The sequence below is a fragment of the Arctopsyche grandis genome, chromosome 7 (genome assembly GCF_051622035.1).
Source record: "Arctopsyche grandis isolate Sample6627 chromosome 7, ASM5162203v2, whole genome shotgun sequence".
Taxonomy (NCBI): Eukaryota; Metazoa; Arthropoda; class Insecta; order Trichoptera; family Hydropsychidae; genus Arctopsyche; species Arctopsyche grandis.
In genome coordinates, this window is record NC_135361.1 from 22,397,780 (window position 1) to 22,416,628 (window position 18,849).

Here is an 18,849-nt window from a genome sequence, read left to right on the forward strand (position 1 = left end):
CATCAACAATAAACTCATATTAAAAGAAGAATTAAATATACAGTATATACATATATATATATAAATAATACGAACTGAATGTGTATAGCATCCTAAGTTATTGAAAGGTTGAGAAAACGGTTGACCCGCCATTCCCACATGTTCCATCTGCACCGTGACCTGATCGATTCCCGGATTGGAACTTTGCCGTTTCGGTGGCTCCGGTGGCATTTTCTTACTCATATTCGGACTAACGGCGTAGACTTGTCTCATCTGCGCTATGTGTTGATTCTGCATTGAATACCCCATCTTATCAACGGGATATACTATATTTTGAAAACCCTCCATTATATACTTTGGAGATTTCTCGTTGACGTCTTGGAAGATCACATTTTCTCTAACAGTTTTTGTTGTGGCACTGATTTTAGCGACCGGGCGAGGCTTGACTAGCCCCCTCGGCCGGGGCAACGTACCACCACCTTCGTAACTACCCAATATGACAGCTTCATTAGTCGGAGTGATATCGCCATCATCATAAGAACGTCGCCAAGTTTGCATACTAGGCTGATTGACGTTCACATGAGTGCAATAGTATGCTTGTTGGTTGTCCGGAGAAAACGTCAGATGTGTGACGCGTTCCGATGCGTCTTCTAAACTTTCCAAAGATTTACCTCTAGGTTGCCTTATCTGCAGAAAAATTATTTCGTACAATTAAATACAAGCCATATTGAAATAAATTTAAATTAATGTTAATCCATATTAGTATCAAAGTTAAATAAGATATGTATGTACATGCCAATATAATAAGCAATAACTACAAGAAGATATAGCATAATTTATAAAAATATACAAATATTATAATAAAATATGAGCTGATAAATATTATATTATGTATTTTTTTTATTTATTATTCAATTTACTTACACATATTTGTATAGAAAAGTATTATAAATGTCGATGTTATTTTAATTCAAAGCTAAAACGGAAGCTATGTATGTAATTATGCATCAGCTAAATGACTAATTGATATATAAAATAAAATAATAATGACGTGAATATAAATCAGTGATTGGCAATCGGTGATAGCATCTCTACGAGTGGTACAAAAAGTAAGAGAAGACGACTGTTTTGTAATATATACAAAGCCGTTTCTAATTAATTTATGTCTTTAAGTAAAATACTGAACATATCACACAGTATGTTGTTTGCATAATTGAATTGAATTTCAAAGTATAATAAAAGTCATCGTTGCATACGTTCAAATGTACAAAACATAATTCTCACCTGAATCGGTACCAAGTCAGTACTGCTATGTGTCGTGTTAAATGGCACTCCTGGATGATTCTTCTGATAAAATTGTATTTGTTGATTGTGATGATAGTTGGCGGTAATGCAACGAGATTGCTGAACCTCCCACGAGTGCTGGTAAGAGTGTAGTGTCGAATGGACGTACGATCCAGGTGTCACATCGCCTCCGCTCAGGGGCGAAGGTGTCATTAGCATTTCCTATTTTTTTTTATTTATTTGTTTTGTTTTTTGGATATTTGTGAATTTGATATCTCATTTATTATCCGCACAAGTATTGTTTCCAATGGCAATAGTTGTCGCATTCCATTTAGTCCGGATAGTGATCGTATTTTGATATCAAATTTGTGTACATTCGCCAAACACGCAGTGTTGTGTGATGTGAGGTGATGGAAAAAAGAAATAAAACATACACATGCAAAAAGATGCTTACATTTTTTTCCTAAAGTAAAACTTATTTAAAAAACTTATGACGATGATTTCGGTGATTATGACGGAATGACAAACATACCACATTAATTGATTTTCCATAATACGTATGAATATACTTCTTATATATGTAATATTATAAAAGTTTCCTTCTGCCATTTTTATATTTTGATGATTTTTATATACTTAGTACATATTTATCACATATAAATTCATATATTTGGAAAGGAAATAATACTATGATAATTATTATTTTAAATATTGTATCACATACAGGGGTAAATAAAGCATTATTATATATAAACTATATAATATAATATTATTAGAATTAAGCAGAAGAAAACCAATACAAAGCAAGTGTAAGAGCTGTTATTTATATATATATATATATATATATATATATATTATTGTTTAATATAATCAAGCAATAAGAAATATATTTTCTGATTATTATTAATGTTCAACTAATGTAATATTGTGACCAGTTTAATGGGGCTGTGAGTATTTTATTGCAAATATGAAAGATGAAACGATGATTCATATCCAAAATTTTTAAGCTTTTCTTTCGACTTCCATTTAATAGTAACAGTAATCATAAGAATGTTTTTAATAATTTTGGATAGGATTAAACATTTAACTAGTATGTGAATTTAAATTAAACTAAAAAAAAAAATTGAAGAAATAAAAAAACACAGCCACACTGAATGGTAACGAAAAATTTTGTTAACTAATTTCATTTATAATACAGCCAACCCAGCCAAAAAAGCTTTGAAATGGAATATTCAAAACATTTTAAATTTGATTTTAATTAAAAAATATTCAAAAAAAAAAAGAAAGAACATTAAAAACTAATCATGAAACATTCACTTTCTAAAATACAATCGTCAAGATGCAATTAACATGAATTTGATAAGTTGTGGATTGTCTGTACTTTAAAATTTTGCAAATATGTAATTAAGAAGCTAGAGTAATTAGAGTGAAACAGATACTAACATGAGTCTGTCCTGTGTGAGGATGTTGTTGCAACCTGCACCCTTCGGCAGAACTTTGCAAACTTATACTGCGCTTTCCCGTTCTAATATCTTTAACTCGTTTTATGGCCAATAAAAACTTTTTTTGATGTCCAAGCCGAACGATTCCAGCATCCTCTAAATCTTCCCATGCTAGCTGCGTTGCATCTTGAACAGTCACGTATCCTTGCGATTTAAGTGCAGGCCCGTATTCTTCTAAACGTAGTAACCTTAACCACTCCTCCAAAGAGCCCTGGAAAATGTAAACAAATTAAATCAATTACACATTCTCACTAAAACATATGTCAAAACTGAGAAAGTAACATACCGGTATATAATCAGGTAAATTATCAGGAACATTCAGGTTATCTATTTCAGTTTTGAGACGCTTCCTATGATTCGGTTTCTTTATACCAATCGCTGTGAGATCTTCAGGTGTCATCCTAGTGATCGTTGGGAGATCATAACCGGCCGCTACAAATAGTGGAGCATATTCCTCGTAATGCAACTCAGACAACCAAGCATGAATCAAATCATGGTCCTACAGAAAAATAGTAAAATTATGAGTATTAAATTTATTCTCAATAAAAAATATATTTACTTATAAAGAAAGTATGAAATATTCATCAGATCAAACAATGGAGAACTATAAGATGAATAATAAATTGTAAGGAGAATATCCTTGAGAAGGATAATACGCAAAATAAAATAAAACAAAATGAACCGTTAACGCCCAAAAGAATGAATAAGTAACAAAGCCCATTTGACTTGCTAATGAACTGCAGTGGTTCCACATATAATATTAAGGTTAAATTATAAGGGAACAATAGGTGGCATTTATGTATGTATTTCATGAGGGCTGGTACATCTCACAGGCTATTTGGGCAGGCTGCATTTTGTAAGAACAATAAAGACTGCACTACAGAGAAAGAGCACGTCTTCAGAGTCCTGAATAAAAACATGCAGCCGAACATAATAATGGCAGTCTGTAATGGTTCGAGATGTATGTATGTATGCAGCTGTTTGCGAAACTGCGTATTTCAACTTAACATTGCATACACAAGTGTCCAAAGAGCTGGGTAATAAATTTCACGCTAAATTTGTCGACAGCCAGATATTGTATGCATGTATATTCATTGTAAATTGGTAAGTGTATATAAAATTATGCGGCAATACAGCTCTATTGAATATTCCACAAGGCTACGTGGTTTTGGCGAGATGCCAAGTGTTTTGGGTAGTCTTATGTGTTCTGCATCGATTGCGAAACTCACAGGAAGTCCTTGACAGATGAGACGATCGATTCTAGTGTTGTCTGAGCTCAAAGAACAGGAACTGAGGGAACACCGTGCGGCAGCAGGACATCCGGATGCTCTTCCACTGTCCAACGAAGCGCTGCTGTGACGAGATCCGGAGCCGGCTGAACCTGACGACGAGCCTGGACTGTCTCGGCCAGGACTCTATCAGAATTAAAAAATAATTAGTACTTGCTTAACGAGTGTGTATTTAATGAGTTTGCATGTGTTACAGTTTAAGTGTTCACTCCGGTTCGTTCAGGAACATACTATTTTGTTCATATGTTACAGTCGGTGTATTTTCAGTTATAATATGTATATTCTAACTGGTGTTTTAGGTCATTCATATTCGAATACAATTCAACTAGTAAATTATATCTCTACAAGTGCAAATATACTTTCAACAATGTGCGCCAGTTGAGTTTAGGATTTAATAATGCGTTAATATTTGCTAGATATTACGAATAAAGCAAATATTACGATAACTCTAAGAATATGTTCAAACCAAAAATGTGACATACCGACTAAAATTACTAGTCGAATGACGTTTTCACGAAAACTTAAACTATCCATCTTACCTGGTACCAACTTGTAGTTGAAGTGTATTTTCAGTTGTAATATATTTTGACCAGTTGGAATGTAATTCGCCATATGAATCAACTTACATAGGTTATACGGAATATATTCCAACTAGTCGAAATATATTACAATTAAAAATACACTTCAACTAATAACGGTAGTTGATACCAGGTTAGATGGAATATATTCCAACTATTCAAAATATATTATAACTGGAAGATACACTTTAACTATAACAGTAGTTGATACCAGGTTATATAGAATATATTCCAACTAGTTAAACTATATTACAACTGGAAGATATACTTCAACTGTAAGACATACACTTTGGTTTTAGTTTAAGAGCTAAAAGTCTAAAGCTATCTTCAAACGGACGCACCAGGTGTCGGATTAAACTTTTAGGTGTCACAAAGCCATTGGGTTGTCAAAACGCCAAGTATTTAAAAGGGAAATCGTATTACAATGTTGCTACGATTCCCATTTCCATTATTATTAAAAGTATTGCAACTCAGGGTAAGCAGACATACAAAGAGGATAGGACAGGCGATTGAGAATACTTTAAATTATGCCTAATAGTTTGTGCATGAACAAAATTAATTCGTTTTTGTCAATTTGTTATAACTGGTCAGATTGGTTCGTGTATGAACTAACTAGTATGTTTATGAATGAACGAAACGCACACTTGGACTGTAACATATGAATATTTTCCTTCGAATTTGACTCAATGAGTTATAAAATGTGTACCTGGGTCATATCAATGCCTTGATCCTCCTGTAGTGCCAGCTGATGGTGGTAGTATACAGCAGTTTTGTGTGTGAGTGGTCCTGGAGGAGGGAATGTGAAAGCTGGTGGTGCTCCACCGGCGCCTCCATTTCCAGTTCCAGCTCCAGGACTTTTTCCACTGCCTCCACTGGCTCCACTAACTGTGCTTCCATAGTCTGAATGGTCATCTGAAAGTAAATTAAGCACAATTAGATTTTGAAGTGAAAAGTTCAGTGTTTTGTTGTGAAATTGAGTATATATATATACCTCTAATAGGAGCTAATGGAGTGTCTGGTGGGTGTAGGAATCCAGTGTCCTCGCTACTTGCATAGCCTTGTGAGGAGCCGAAGCTGGTGCCTGAGAGACGATGTTGCGCCCCCGTGGCCCCGGTGGCACCTGCGCCCCCAAAAGCATCCGGGACAGCCGGGGGCGCCACCCGTTTTGCTTGCACCGCAGGCTTCCCACTTCTCGACATCCCTCCTACTGCAACAGAAATCAAAATAAGATTAATATGGGAGTACACAAATTCAATTGAAAAATCTTAAAAATATTACACGTTTTAACATCGACATTATTATACACCCTAGAGCTCGACACTGAATACTGAAGAGAACAGAGGTGAAGCTCAACGACCCTCGGCAAACTAGCAGCTAATGCACGTCGTAATTATCACTGAAAGATATCATCCACTTCGATGCGAGGGGGAAAAAAGAAAAAAACGCTTTCCCTCTCTCATCATTTGGAGGGTGGCAAAAGGAAAAGCAACTACAATAAGGGTTGTCGCGATTGGCCGTACCTTAGTTTCCGTACTGGATCTCGGATAGATCCAGGACGCAAATTGACCCGAAGTTTGAAAGCAAGCTTGAGAAATACTAAACGATGACATTTTTTTCTGAAAAGACCATCACACAGTGTTTTCATCTCCTTTCTTTATATTTGAAACTGAGCATCCTTGGTAAATAGAAAAGGTTCATATTAATGATATAAAAACACGGAACTTGAAGGTGACTATGAATATTTATTTATACTTGGGAGAGGAGGCATAGCCGATGTACCCAATTTTTATATTTTCCCAAGATGCCGTTATTGGGTTGCCCCTGAGCGACATCTGTAGTATTTAACATGTATGTACATAAATATGTATATAAAATTATAGTTTATAATTTTTGAAATTATATTCAAATAGTGGTGACAGTGTGTAGGATGGTTTTTGGCAGTTTAATGAAATCTGATAAATTGACAAACTCCAATAGGGAACGATCGACTTCTCAGATCCACCACCAGATCGAGGTCTGACCAGCGGCACTACAGATAATACTCGGAATAAATTATTTTCAATCGAGGTCAATCCACGGGATTTAACTCGACAACCTCTCGGTGGTTAACATTAATACAACCATCATGCTATGCTGATTAATATTAAAATATTTTTTTAACAATCAGACAGGACTGTAATTAATGATTTTTTCGGATTTTTTTTATCATCGGGAGGGGGAAGGCGCTTCAATATCCCAACTCCCTTGTTTCTCAGATGTATTTATGTAGCAGATTTTGATTAAATTTTACTACTGTAGTGTGTAGAGTAAGGGTGAAAGCACACCGAGTGGTATGGGACGTCACGTCCCTGGCTTGTAAACAGTGGATATTTCCCAAACCAAATTCCGTCAAGTTTTTCCTACATTTCTTCAAATATGTGATTCACCGTTATCGATCACCGTCAAGTAAGGATAAATACAAGGATACAAATTCGCCGTAAACACTCAAGGAGGTGATTTTTGGGAATGTGTACCATGTATATGGGCAATGCGTTTTTTTCGCATGTTTAAAAACATCTAAAAAAAACACTTACCACGTGTGTTTTCAAGTGTTCCTACATGCATGCGTGCACCAGACCACTAGTATACAATAAATATGCTAATCTTTAATTTTAAATTTGAATTGTGTTAATAGTTGACAACCCCAATACATTTATAGAACAAACGCACATATTTTTAGCCCTGGAATATATTATTTATGAATACATCACTCAAAAATTCAATTTCGTTTAGGTAAAACCTTTTGCACAAAATTCTGTCGCCGAGTACATTATCGTTTATGGAAATATGTATATGGGAAAAGCGGAAAAACAGTTTCGAAACCCGTCGACCGGGAAAGCTTTTGCACCAGACGAAGGGGACCGAAAACAAAAGGGAAACGTCGCGTTTCAACCTGCTCTCGCAACGTTCAGAGTCTGATGCCGAACAAAGAAGTACCAAACGCTCCTGAAGAGTACCAGAAAGCATAGTATCGAGACAGTAGACATACGAAACGGTGAAAATTATTACCCTAATTGCCGGAAGATCACACACTACAGCGAGCTCGCACAACGGTCTAAAATTGACATTCAATTCACTTAAAAGTATCCAACCTACATACACTACCGTCCATATGTTTAAGACCAAACCTATAACTCGATTTCTAATGTCCATTAAAATAATTTAGCGTAAAATAGTTCAAAGAAATGGGTATCATTTGTTTCCCTACACCCTTGGATTTAATTTGAGCAAAAAAAAGCAGGGATTATCCCATTGGTTTGTTGTTTTTTTTATATAAGGGTTCAAAATGGGCTCAAAGACACCGCGTGACGAATCGACACATGTTGCAATTCGACAACTCTACTATACGCAGTTTATGTTACGAACTTTTTTTGTTATTTTATTCTGCTGATATGACATCGAAACAGTTCAAAATAATAAACCCTAAATGAATTTGGTTCAGTTTAATCTGAGCAGTCAGACTTTGAAGTCGTATTAGCGAAAAATTTATAATACATAAAGAGGACAAAAATTTTTGAAGAAATATGGGAAAAAATAAAAATCTCACCATGGAAACTCAAGGAGCCATTATTGCTCTTTACAAACAGCAAAAAACCCAACGATATATCGCCGAAAATCTGAATATTTCGAAGACTGCAGTACAACAGACGATAAAAAAATTCCAAAATTCTAACAACATTATGGATTTATCAAAATCAGGACGTCCCAGAATCACAACTCAAGCATTGGATCAACAAATTATATTATTGAGCAAGCGAAATAGAAGGATAACGGCACCAGAAATCGCCTCTGACATAGAAAAGACAGCCTTCAAAAAAGTATCGGTCACCACGGTTAAACGTCGGCTGATGGAAGTGAAGCTGGGAGGGCGCATAGCAGTAAGAAAACCATTATTAAGAAGAAATAATAAAGCGAAAAGACTAGCTTGGGCTCTTCAGCATCGTAATTGGTCAATTGAAGATTGGTCAAAAGTGATTTGGTCCGATGAATCGAAGTTTGAATTGTTCGGTTCGAAAAGACGAGTTTACGTCCGGCGCACTCCCCAAGAAAAAATGATGCCAGACTGTGTGCTGCCAACAATCAAGCATGGTGGTGGATCCATAATGATATGGGGATGTTTCTCAAGAGCTGGAGTTGGGAATTTAATCAAAATTGATGGAATTTAAAAAAAAAAAGGGTATTTGAAAATTTTAAAAGAACAAGTTTTGCCGTGCGGCCGGAACTTATGTGGGCATGATTTTATATTCCAACAAGATAATGACCCAAAACATAAATCAAAGATATGCATGGACTTCTTACAACAATAAGAAGAAAAAAAATATTTAAAAATCATGAACTGGTCTCCTCAATCCCCCGATTTAAACCCAATAGAACTTTTGTGGGACGAATTGGACAGACGAACCAGAATCCATCGCTCAACATCCATAAATAAGTTTTGGAATCATCTACAGGAAAGTTGGAAGTCCATACCTCCCATCACACTTCAAAATTTAATAAATAGAATGCCGAGACTATGTGCAGCAGTGATTAAAAGTAAGGGTGGGTTTTTTGACGAAAGTTCAGTTTGAAGTTTTTATTTTTTTATAATTTTATGTTTATTAATTGTTGTAATTTCTTTATTTATTTTAATAAATGCGTATTTTTTGAACATAACTGAGTTTATATTTTTTAAATTGGTCCAAAATTGTGTTAAATATGCTCCAAAAACACTTTGGTCTTAAACATATGGACGGTAGTGTACATATATCTATGTAAGCCACCCTCGTATGTATATTTTTATTTATAAACGCAGAATCTCTCAGACTGCATTCCGTTCGTCATTAACGACGGTAACCCCTTCATTAATTTGGATTCCATATTACATATATTTCGGTAGCTTCCGCGTCATCCGAAAATAGTTGTCAATTTATGGTATTTTGTATCTGATACTCATTAGTGCGACGTGCGAGAAATTTGTGGAATATTTACTCGACAATACGTTTTAGCATCAGCCGAGACGTGGGTGTTTATTTATTATCAATCTCGGATAAAAAACCCGTTCTGTTTTAATCAATGGTTTTTGATATGATAATATACTATCAATAAATCAATATTCTGATATCAAGTTATTTATAATGGAGCTTTGTACCGTTGGATAAACGATTCAAAACATTGTCGTCATTACGAAGAAACCAATTAATAATATATGCAGAATATAATCACTCAAACTATGTATGTATGTCGCGTGGAAAATTATATATATAACAACTGCCTATCCTGTAAAACAACAAAGGTTATAGAAGAAAAAGTTTAACAAACCCTGATATGGTATAATTTTAATTTTTTAGCAATTTTTCACTTGAGTGTAGTTTTGACGTAAAGCAACATATGTACGTATTTATTAGTGAGTCGACTTCGAAATCGTTGTAAATCAACTTTTGAATCGCGGCGTGGACTAGAGGTTAGCATAGTATGCTTTTGAGCAGAGTGGTCACGGGTTCGAGTCTCACTAGAGTCCCACAGTGACATTATTTTCAATCGAGGTCAACACAGGGCTTGAATCTGGAGTTACAAACCATAGCCTAGCCAATAGCTACTAGTGGGAATCGAACCGTGAACACTCCGCTCGAAAGCATAATATGCTTAACCACTATTCCACGCTGCTGGTTTTCTTGAATATTTGTGACTTCAAGTCTATCATTTCCTATCAGAGTTTGCCATTTATATGATTTAATTGTTGAAACGCGTCTTCATCAAATTGGTAAAACCATCCTACTCACTATGTTACCACTTTTTGAACATGATTTCAATAATTTATAATCTATAAATGTATATATGTATGAACAAGTGTAATAGTATAAGTGTAGCTCAGGTTCAATCCGTAAAGGCATCATGGGAAAGTATAAATTAAAAATATAACAAGAAAACGGAATACGTGTGTGAGAATTGTGATAAGGGTAGTTAATTTAAAGGAGGGATTAAATATATTGAAACGGCAATGGGCGGGTTATATAGCTAAAAGAACGGACGATAGATGGACGAAATAAGTGCTCGAATGGCAACCGATAGAATGTAAAAGGGTGCAAGGAATTCCACAGGGGAGATGGGTGGATGAAATAAAAATGTATGAGATGGGATGTATGATAAATAGTTGACCAAAACAGAGACGAATGGTCTCATAGTGGATGGCGAATTGCTGTAAGTGATGAGATGATGATATGAAGACAATAAATATTCAAATAAAAATCGTAAAAGTCCTTGTTTTCGGAATGTATTAATTGTATTTGCGGGGTTAGGTTAGGTTATTGATGGATCTCCTTTCTTTTTACCTGCTAGTTTACGATTTTAAACAATTTTTCATGGGTGACACTGAAAAAATATGCAATCTTCTTAGTATTGTTAACGCTGATCTTAAACATGTGTCATCGTAGACTGGATCGCCCCTAAAAAATATCCTGTCTATGCGCCCGGTTCTCTTTGATCATCTTAACATTTTAAATACAGAATAACAGAATTGAAAACATTTTTTTTTTTGTTGAAATACAAATTCTAGATCATCTCATGAACTCAATTTAGCCATCTCTACAGTTCCATGTTGGGCAGCCGGAAAAAAACGAGAGTGACGTTTGATTATTTTTGATTTGGACAAACGAAAACGTCACGATGACAAAACATCGCTAACCCAGGTCCAAATATACGTTAACGTAAACACATTCGCCTGTATTTATGTTAGAAGCCACACGTTTTCTAAAGACGAGGCACATATAGACAACGTAAATAAACCACAACGTCCGAACAGATCAGTCCGAAAACAAAACACACATAAAAAAACCCGATTTTAATAAAAAAAAAAAAAACAATTCGAAATGTGATACGAAAATTTCGAAAATAATTTGTCCATAAATTAGGGACTCGTTCTGGAAAGTTTCCCTCCCTCCAGCATGACGGATGGCCATTTTAATTTTCCCCTTTCAAATTATACGCCATTTATTTCGAGATGAGACTAGCGTGTGTGGTAACGGGCTCTGTCGCCTTCTCAACGGATTAAACGCGTTGATTGATACGAGACGGACGGAAATATGTAAAAACGAGAGAATCAAACAAAAAAAAGTCAACATATATTTCCCGAATGAGTTCTTTATTCCTCGATAGATACAAGGAAGCTGTATTCAATTCTCGATAATTGATATCGCCCACTCGCCGATGCGAGCTGAAAGGCTCACGATTTCGCTCATCTTGCTTGTGTTTTGAGACTTGGTAAAAACTGATCATAGCAATCGTGACGGATGTTGCGATTTCCTTACACGATGCGCACTCGGGATAATTGGTCGGATTCAGGACGTCTCTCTGCGCAACGTGTATGTAATTATTTCAAAATAGAAATAAAGATAAAATATGACACAATGTAAAAAAAGTTTAGCTTCACGAGTTGATGTAACTACTGTTAAGGAATTTCAATGCGAATTTAACGAGTAGATAAATCTTATGTATATTCGTTCAAGTACTGAAATTCGCCTGTAGCTATTGGGTGTTATATGTATGTACATCGGTAACGTATAATTTACATTCGCTGAAATTATTACTTTTTGCTGTAATTGATTTCTGCCTACGCATTGCACGTCCCATGTTTATTTGTAAAGAAATTTATGGTAGAGATAATGCAATTAAATATGTACATATGTATATATACATAAATACAACTATTTGAATATTTTTTCAAAAAATGTTAAAAAAAATTAAATAAATAAACAATTTATTCGAATCGAAAAAAATATATAATTCAACGATATCAATATCATCTTTATAGAAACTTTGATTTGAAACCAAACCTTATATAGTTACAAAGTCTCTTTCGAAACTATGTATATACATATTACGAGTGGTTTTACCCGGCTTCGCTCGGTATTTGTAATATAAACAGCTTAAACATGACTAATCGTATAGTAAACATTTTATTAAATTTAGTTTTATTTTATATAAATTTATTTGAATATTCACTTGTTTTTTTTATTAAATTGACTGTCACGAATAAACATACATACATATATACTAAGTCTCTTTCGAAATTATATGTATACTAGAATCCGGCGCCTGCGCCCTCGAAGCCTGCGCCCCCCGGGGTCGGAGGCGATTTTGTCGTCATAGAAACTATAGTTACAAAGTCTCTTTCGAAATTATATATTAGATATTATTAATATAATTGGAACATCAAATTGTATATCTTTACCATAATTTACAATCCAATATTAATCAAAACTGTTTGTTTTCGTATCATCTTTTAGAACTACATATTCCTCTGTTTAAAACATTTTTACATCATCAAATTATGTATGAGCCAATAGGAAGTAGCGGAAGTCTAATTTTCAGTTCCAAAAACACTAATTCCCTTTGACTTAATTTACAAATCGTTATCACTTATTTAAATTCGATATGTGCAGAATCTCGGAAAAGCAGAATAAACGTATTACAGGCCACCAGTATTTTTAAATATTGTTTAATGCAAAACATTATATTTGATGTTTTGAAGGAAAGTGGACTTATTCCACTGTCAAATATAAAGGCTCATAAGACGATAAAGCAGCTGAGATTTACGAGGATTACATAATAAATAAATAAAAAATGAATCGATTTCATAGTCGCGTCCAAATAGCACACAAGTCTATAAAATCTAAACTGATTATATACACGGCGATTTGAATCGACCGATCCGTTTACACGGTACGAGCTGTGTAGGTCGTGTCGTGTTTCGATTTAACCTTAACATTTACCGGCTCTTCAGTGTTTTGGCATTAATAAAACATAACAGAGATTGACGGCGTCGATCTAAATATCACACAACGAGCGCTCCGTGGAATATGCATGGCATTTAAGAGTGATAATAGAGCGACACGACAACAAGCCGCTCGGCAATTGTTATCCGACAATTGTTATACGCAAATCCACAAAGTGAGTGAGAGAGAAGAGTGGATTTATCGATGGAGATTGATCACGCGATTAGTTATGAAACTTTAAGCCACCGAGGGGTTCGAGACGGAGAGAAAAGCAAAGTTTCAATTCATGAGGTGGGTAGGCGTAGGGGTGTGAAACTTGACGTTTGATTTATGTTATCTTCGGTTATATTCGAATCTTGTGACAAGATTTTCGATAGATCGCTCGACATTCGTAATAAAGTTTATTTGAGAGAGATTAAGGACTTTGATTTACGGTGTGGTAAAACTTGTGAGTGTGTGTGTGTGTGTGTGTGTGAAGTGGGAGGGGGTGTTGACTTTTAGAAACCACAAAAATTCGTCATTCGATATCCGACAACTTAGAAGTTTCACATTTCAGCATTTAAGTCGAAGGAGTGTCGGAAGTTTTGGGGTTGTGCCAGAATGGAGTTTGAAAAATGTTTACGATTTTATCAATAGAAAGTTTTGGTTCGGTTGTTGCGAAGATTTTAACTTTAATAAAATTCAAATTGGGTGTACTTTAGTTGAGGTCAGTTTAAATGACTCGCTTTCAAATCATTTCGAACAATCTGTGAACTTAGTCAATAGTAAATTGACTAAGATTTGCACTGAATGTCGATTTTGTCTTAACTATCTCATCATTATCTGCAGCCAATTGCCATCTATTGTTGGATGAAGACCTCTCCAGCACGCTTCCATTCGTTTCTGTTTCGAACAACTTTAATCTTTCCCCACAACTTTTAATCATTTCATCTACCCATCTCCCTTGTGGCCTTCCTTGCACTATTGAATGTACATTCTCTTGGATACCATTTGAGATCTTCTTTCGTCTATTTTTCTACTTATGTGACCCACCCATTGCGATTTCAATTTATTCTCTCGTTTTCCTCATCATCTTTAAATTTCACAATTTTAATAATTTCTTCTACCTATCTCCCTTATGGACTTCCTTGCATATTTTTACATTCTCTCGGGTACCATTTTAGGACTTTTTTCGTCTATTCTTCTATTTATATGACCTACCCATTGCAATTTCAATCTATTCACTCACTTTCTCCATCTTCATCTTGAATCTTTACAATCTTCCCCAACACGATTTTATATTTGCATCCACTCATCTTCCTTATGTCGTTCATTGCATCCTTTTACTTTCTCTTGGTTACTATTTGAGGACATCTTTCGCCTATTATTCTACGCAAATGACCTACCCATTGCAATTTTGATCTATTCACTCGCTTTCATCATCTTCATCTTGAATCTTCACAATCTTTCCCCACACATTTTTCCAATTCCATCCAACCATCTCCCTTGTGGCTTTTCTGAAACCCTTTTACATTCTCTTGATATGGTATTGAACTACCTTGGTCATACTTCTCACCCATATATTTCATTTCCTGTCTCTCTTCATCATGCAGAGCATAAAGCGTTCCACACTTCCTTGAGTGCATTGGACTTTGTGTAACGTTTAAATTATTCATAAACATATAATGAACAAAAAAATAGAATATTTCAGCTGTGTCATCATTTTCTTAAACGGCTCTGTGAACAACATTGTAATTGACTATATTACGGTCATAGCGTTGAAGCAATATTGCGGACGGACTCCGTCATTAGGGTAACTAATTATTATTGTAATAATTGTTATTTTTTGTAATGGTAAAGTATACATAGGCATACTTTACCATTGCGACTCCAGTAAATTATACAAGAAACACAAATAAACTGCATCGTGTGCACTATTTCAGGTGAAAGAATTCAAAATGGGCAGGTAATTCAAATGTGTAGCGTGGTGTACGGGATGTGGCGAGGTTAAGCGGCTATTAGTAATGATTAACGGAGTTGTTGAGGAGAGTTGTCTGTCATAGAACATATTGGCACAGTATAGCGGTTTGCGACGAGTTGTTGTGTGCAGATGACAGGTTTGGCGACATAACGGTCTCTGGTTCACATCTCCACTGCGTTGAATTGCTCTTGTCTTCGGAACGCTCGGCTCCTTTCATATCGAAAACTTGCATAATTCGTATGCACGAGTACTTTATTTAAATATTTACATAATAATCGAGATATACTTACTACGAAATTATGAAAAATTTTCTGTCTGTAATTATATGTGGTACATAATTACAGTATTCTTTATACGATTTAAACGCTGTAGGTTAATTATCTGACAATTTGACCCATTAAAAATCGAATGTCTCGTGTGATAAACTCAATAATAAACAAACAAGATTACGACACGTTAATGTGTTTATAAGCGCATCGAAGATTTATGACTGAAATAAAAGAAGAAAAAAACAAGTTTCGTATTTAACGATGCGCTAACAAGACATTGAAATTTCTTTAAAAAAAAAATAGTCACTTTGAACTACATAATTCAAACAAATGCAGCGAGTGCATAATTTGAATGCATTTTTTAATGAAAGAGACGGCTATGAACCGATCAACTTCCGTTTTGTTAAAGTAAGGTCAAACATATACCTGGAATTTAAAATGCTAAGAGTGCAATTTAGAAACGGAAAATATTTTAATATTATCTATTGTTTTCAATCTATAAACTAGAAGGTTTAAAAAGGGTATAAGAACATTTGTAAGTGCTTATTTAAATCTTTATGAAATGAATAGATAATATCCGGTATTAAAATGAAAGACAATGAACCGTAGACATAATTTAATTACTATCTATCAAATATCTTGTAAGGTAAAGAAGCATTGAATTTCACTTAATTGAAATGCATCGAAGATGCCTCTAAATGCATATTAAAATTAAAAGCCGGCATTGAGGTACTAAAAAATACATAAACCTAACTTACAATAAAGATAGAGTTAAGGAATCGACTCAAAAAATCAGATGCTAATGTAAGGTGTAACCATTTTAATGCACTTTCACCGAGTCTGTTTTTTATGTTTTCAGTTTTAATTTCAGTGCAAGCATCGAATGCACTTAAAATCTACTTAAGTGGCCCTTGTCGTATGGCAACGCGTCCGGTTTTTAAGAGTAGCAACCATAAAAGTATTTCATTGGTTCAATACGCCGATGTATTTATTCGGAATGGCATATGATTGCTTTCATAGTAAAATTATCGGAACTTCTCAATTAATAAGACGTAAATATAATATAATTGTATACATATGTATGCATATACTCCGGAATTTGTTTTTTGTGAAAGCGAATTGAATTAATAATTAATGTTTAAAGTTTATGTTTCACAAAGCAAAGGTAGCAATTTATGTACATATAGTAAAAATATACATATAAACTTTCTACGCGTTTATTTTTATGATTTGCATAAATGTGAATAGCGGATGGAAGGATGGCTTTTTTCAATGCAATTCGAAACGGTCTTGCAATTATTTTCATTTGCATTCTTATATAAATTATAGTCAGTATTTCTTAAACGTTTTGTGAATACGCTATATTCTTGTATATGTATAATATATGGAAAATTTAAGACAAAGATAACTTAGGAATGTATGTAATGTTGACATCCCTCAGGAAAATTTGATTACTAACGAAAACGTTTGGATTTGCACGTTTTTTCCGATAAATTCACGAAAAACGAATATACAGCGTTATTATTAGTGGTACATACGACGTTATTATGGCACTTACTGATGACACAAATCAAGGCACTTTTTTATTTATCTAAGACTCTTTTTAATGCATTATTTATTTATTTAAAAAGTGAAGTCGCTTCTGAAAATTTAATTTTCTGGCACTTGAAACAATTTTTTATTTTATTTCATATAACATAAACACTCGCCTTCACAGATCGCTCCAAAGCGACGAGTGCACTTTTACAGATACGATACAGTCAATCGATATATGTACTAAGCATTTTATACAATGCGAATGCATAAAAACATCCACAGTGACATCTATGGAGAAATTTTTACAGCATTTTTATAATCAAATTACTCAAGACGCTGAATAGCTTGAGATTAGCAAGAGAGATAGGAACGAGAGAAGGAAAATAAACGATGGCAGTTTTTAAAGGAAACGTTTCAATAAAAATTAGAAAAATTTGGCAAACTCTGATAAGAAATGATTGACATGGAATCACAAACCAAGGTCTGGCCAGCAGCGGGACTCTAGTGGGATTCGAACCCGTGACCACTCTGCTCGAAAGCATAATATGCTAAGCACCAAGTGTCGATTTGAGGCAACCTGTTTAGTGCACAATGGTAAATAAAAAAATATATAAAAATATAGAATCGAGTTATATCAACAAGCTAGATATAAAATCTAAATGTTGGGAAAACCGTGCTTAAATATTGCCAAGAGCTAAAACAAACGCAGATCTAGCATTGATAAAAGTACGATCGATCCAATTAAAGCGTTCAATGGACTACTGTAGATATGCAGTCGGTTGTGATTTATCGACCAAAAAGAAAAGGGAAAGAATCGAACACGCCAGGAGCTGAAAAGGCATTACGTCCGTTCAGAGTAGCTTCGTTTGCGAGCAAATTTTCAGCAGCGGCAGGGACGCGTGCAAAAGCAGTAAAAGCCCGTGGAACATAAGGCAAAGTTGAAGTGTTGTTTATGGGCTATAAAGTGGCTGTCGATGGATTCGAAACGTGCGCAAGGGGTTCGTACGAAACTCGTTTTACAGCGCATTTCGCATATTGGCGACGTGAAAAAAATTCGAAGGGGCAAACGCTCCAGAACAACGCTCGGCACATTCCGTGAAACGCACACACCCACATGTGCCAATGTCAAAACTGCGTCCGTCTCGCGAAATCTGAATTTCGCTCGCGTTTTATGGCCGCTATATCGAATCGGAGAATTTTTTGTACGACTTTGTATGTATGTATGTGCGTACATAAACCCAATTTCGGGGGTCGATCTTAAAAAGCAATTTAATAAGCTGGGATCAGGGCGGATTATCTTAAGAGATGTTCCGTTCTGAATCGTCCTGCCTATTTAAATCATTGGAAAATATTACGTCTTATCTTCTTACAGTGTAATATGTCCTATAGGATATAATATTAGATGTTGAATCCAATCTAATTTCATTGTATAAATGATGTTACGTTTTGAGACACGTCCTCTATTATGTACCTATTCAAATGCGGTTGGATGTCAATGAGTTCAATTTTCATTCGATACTTTTCATATTAGAATACATACTTATATAGGAAAATACAAAAAATTCAAATCTAAAATGTCTCTTTCGCCCGAAGAAAAAGATCTTCGATCATTGAGCCTTGTCAGTGATGACGTATGTATGCAAAACTTGGGTATCGAATGCCA

At 34.9% G+C, this 18,849-nt stretch overlaps 1 protein-coding gene across 1 annotated transcript in view; it reads right to left on the reverse strand.

The window, feature by feature from the left end:
- Nucleotides 1–18,849, reverse strand: part of ckn (CRK like proto-oncogene, adaptor protein) — a 77,369-nt gene that overhangs the window by 3,363 nt on the left and 55,157 nt on the right. The window contains exons 3-9 of the mRNA XM_077435229.1: nucleotides 5,624–5,839; nucleotides 5,339–5,544; nucleotides 3,995–4,180; nucleotides 3,052–3,264; nucleotides 2,707–2,976; nucleotides 1,264–1,485; nucleotides 76–666 (exon numbers count right to left, since the gene is read on the reverse strand). Coding sequence (XP_077291355.1) covers nucleotides 76–666; nucleotides 1,264–1,485; nucleotides 2,707–2,976; nucleotides 3,052–3,264; nucleotides 3,995–4,180; nucleotides 5,339–5,544; nucleotides 5,624–5,839 — 1,904 coding nt within the window. The remainder of the gene's footprint in view (nucleotides 1–75; nucleotides 667–1,263; nucleotides 1,486–2,706; nucleotides 2,977–3,051; nucleotides 3,265–3,994; nucleotides 4,181–5,338; nucleotides 5,545–5,623; nucleotides 5,840–18,849) is intronic.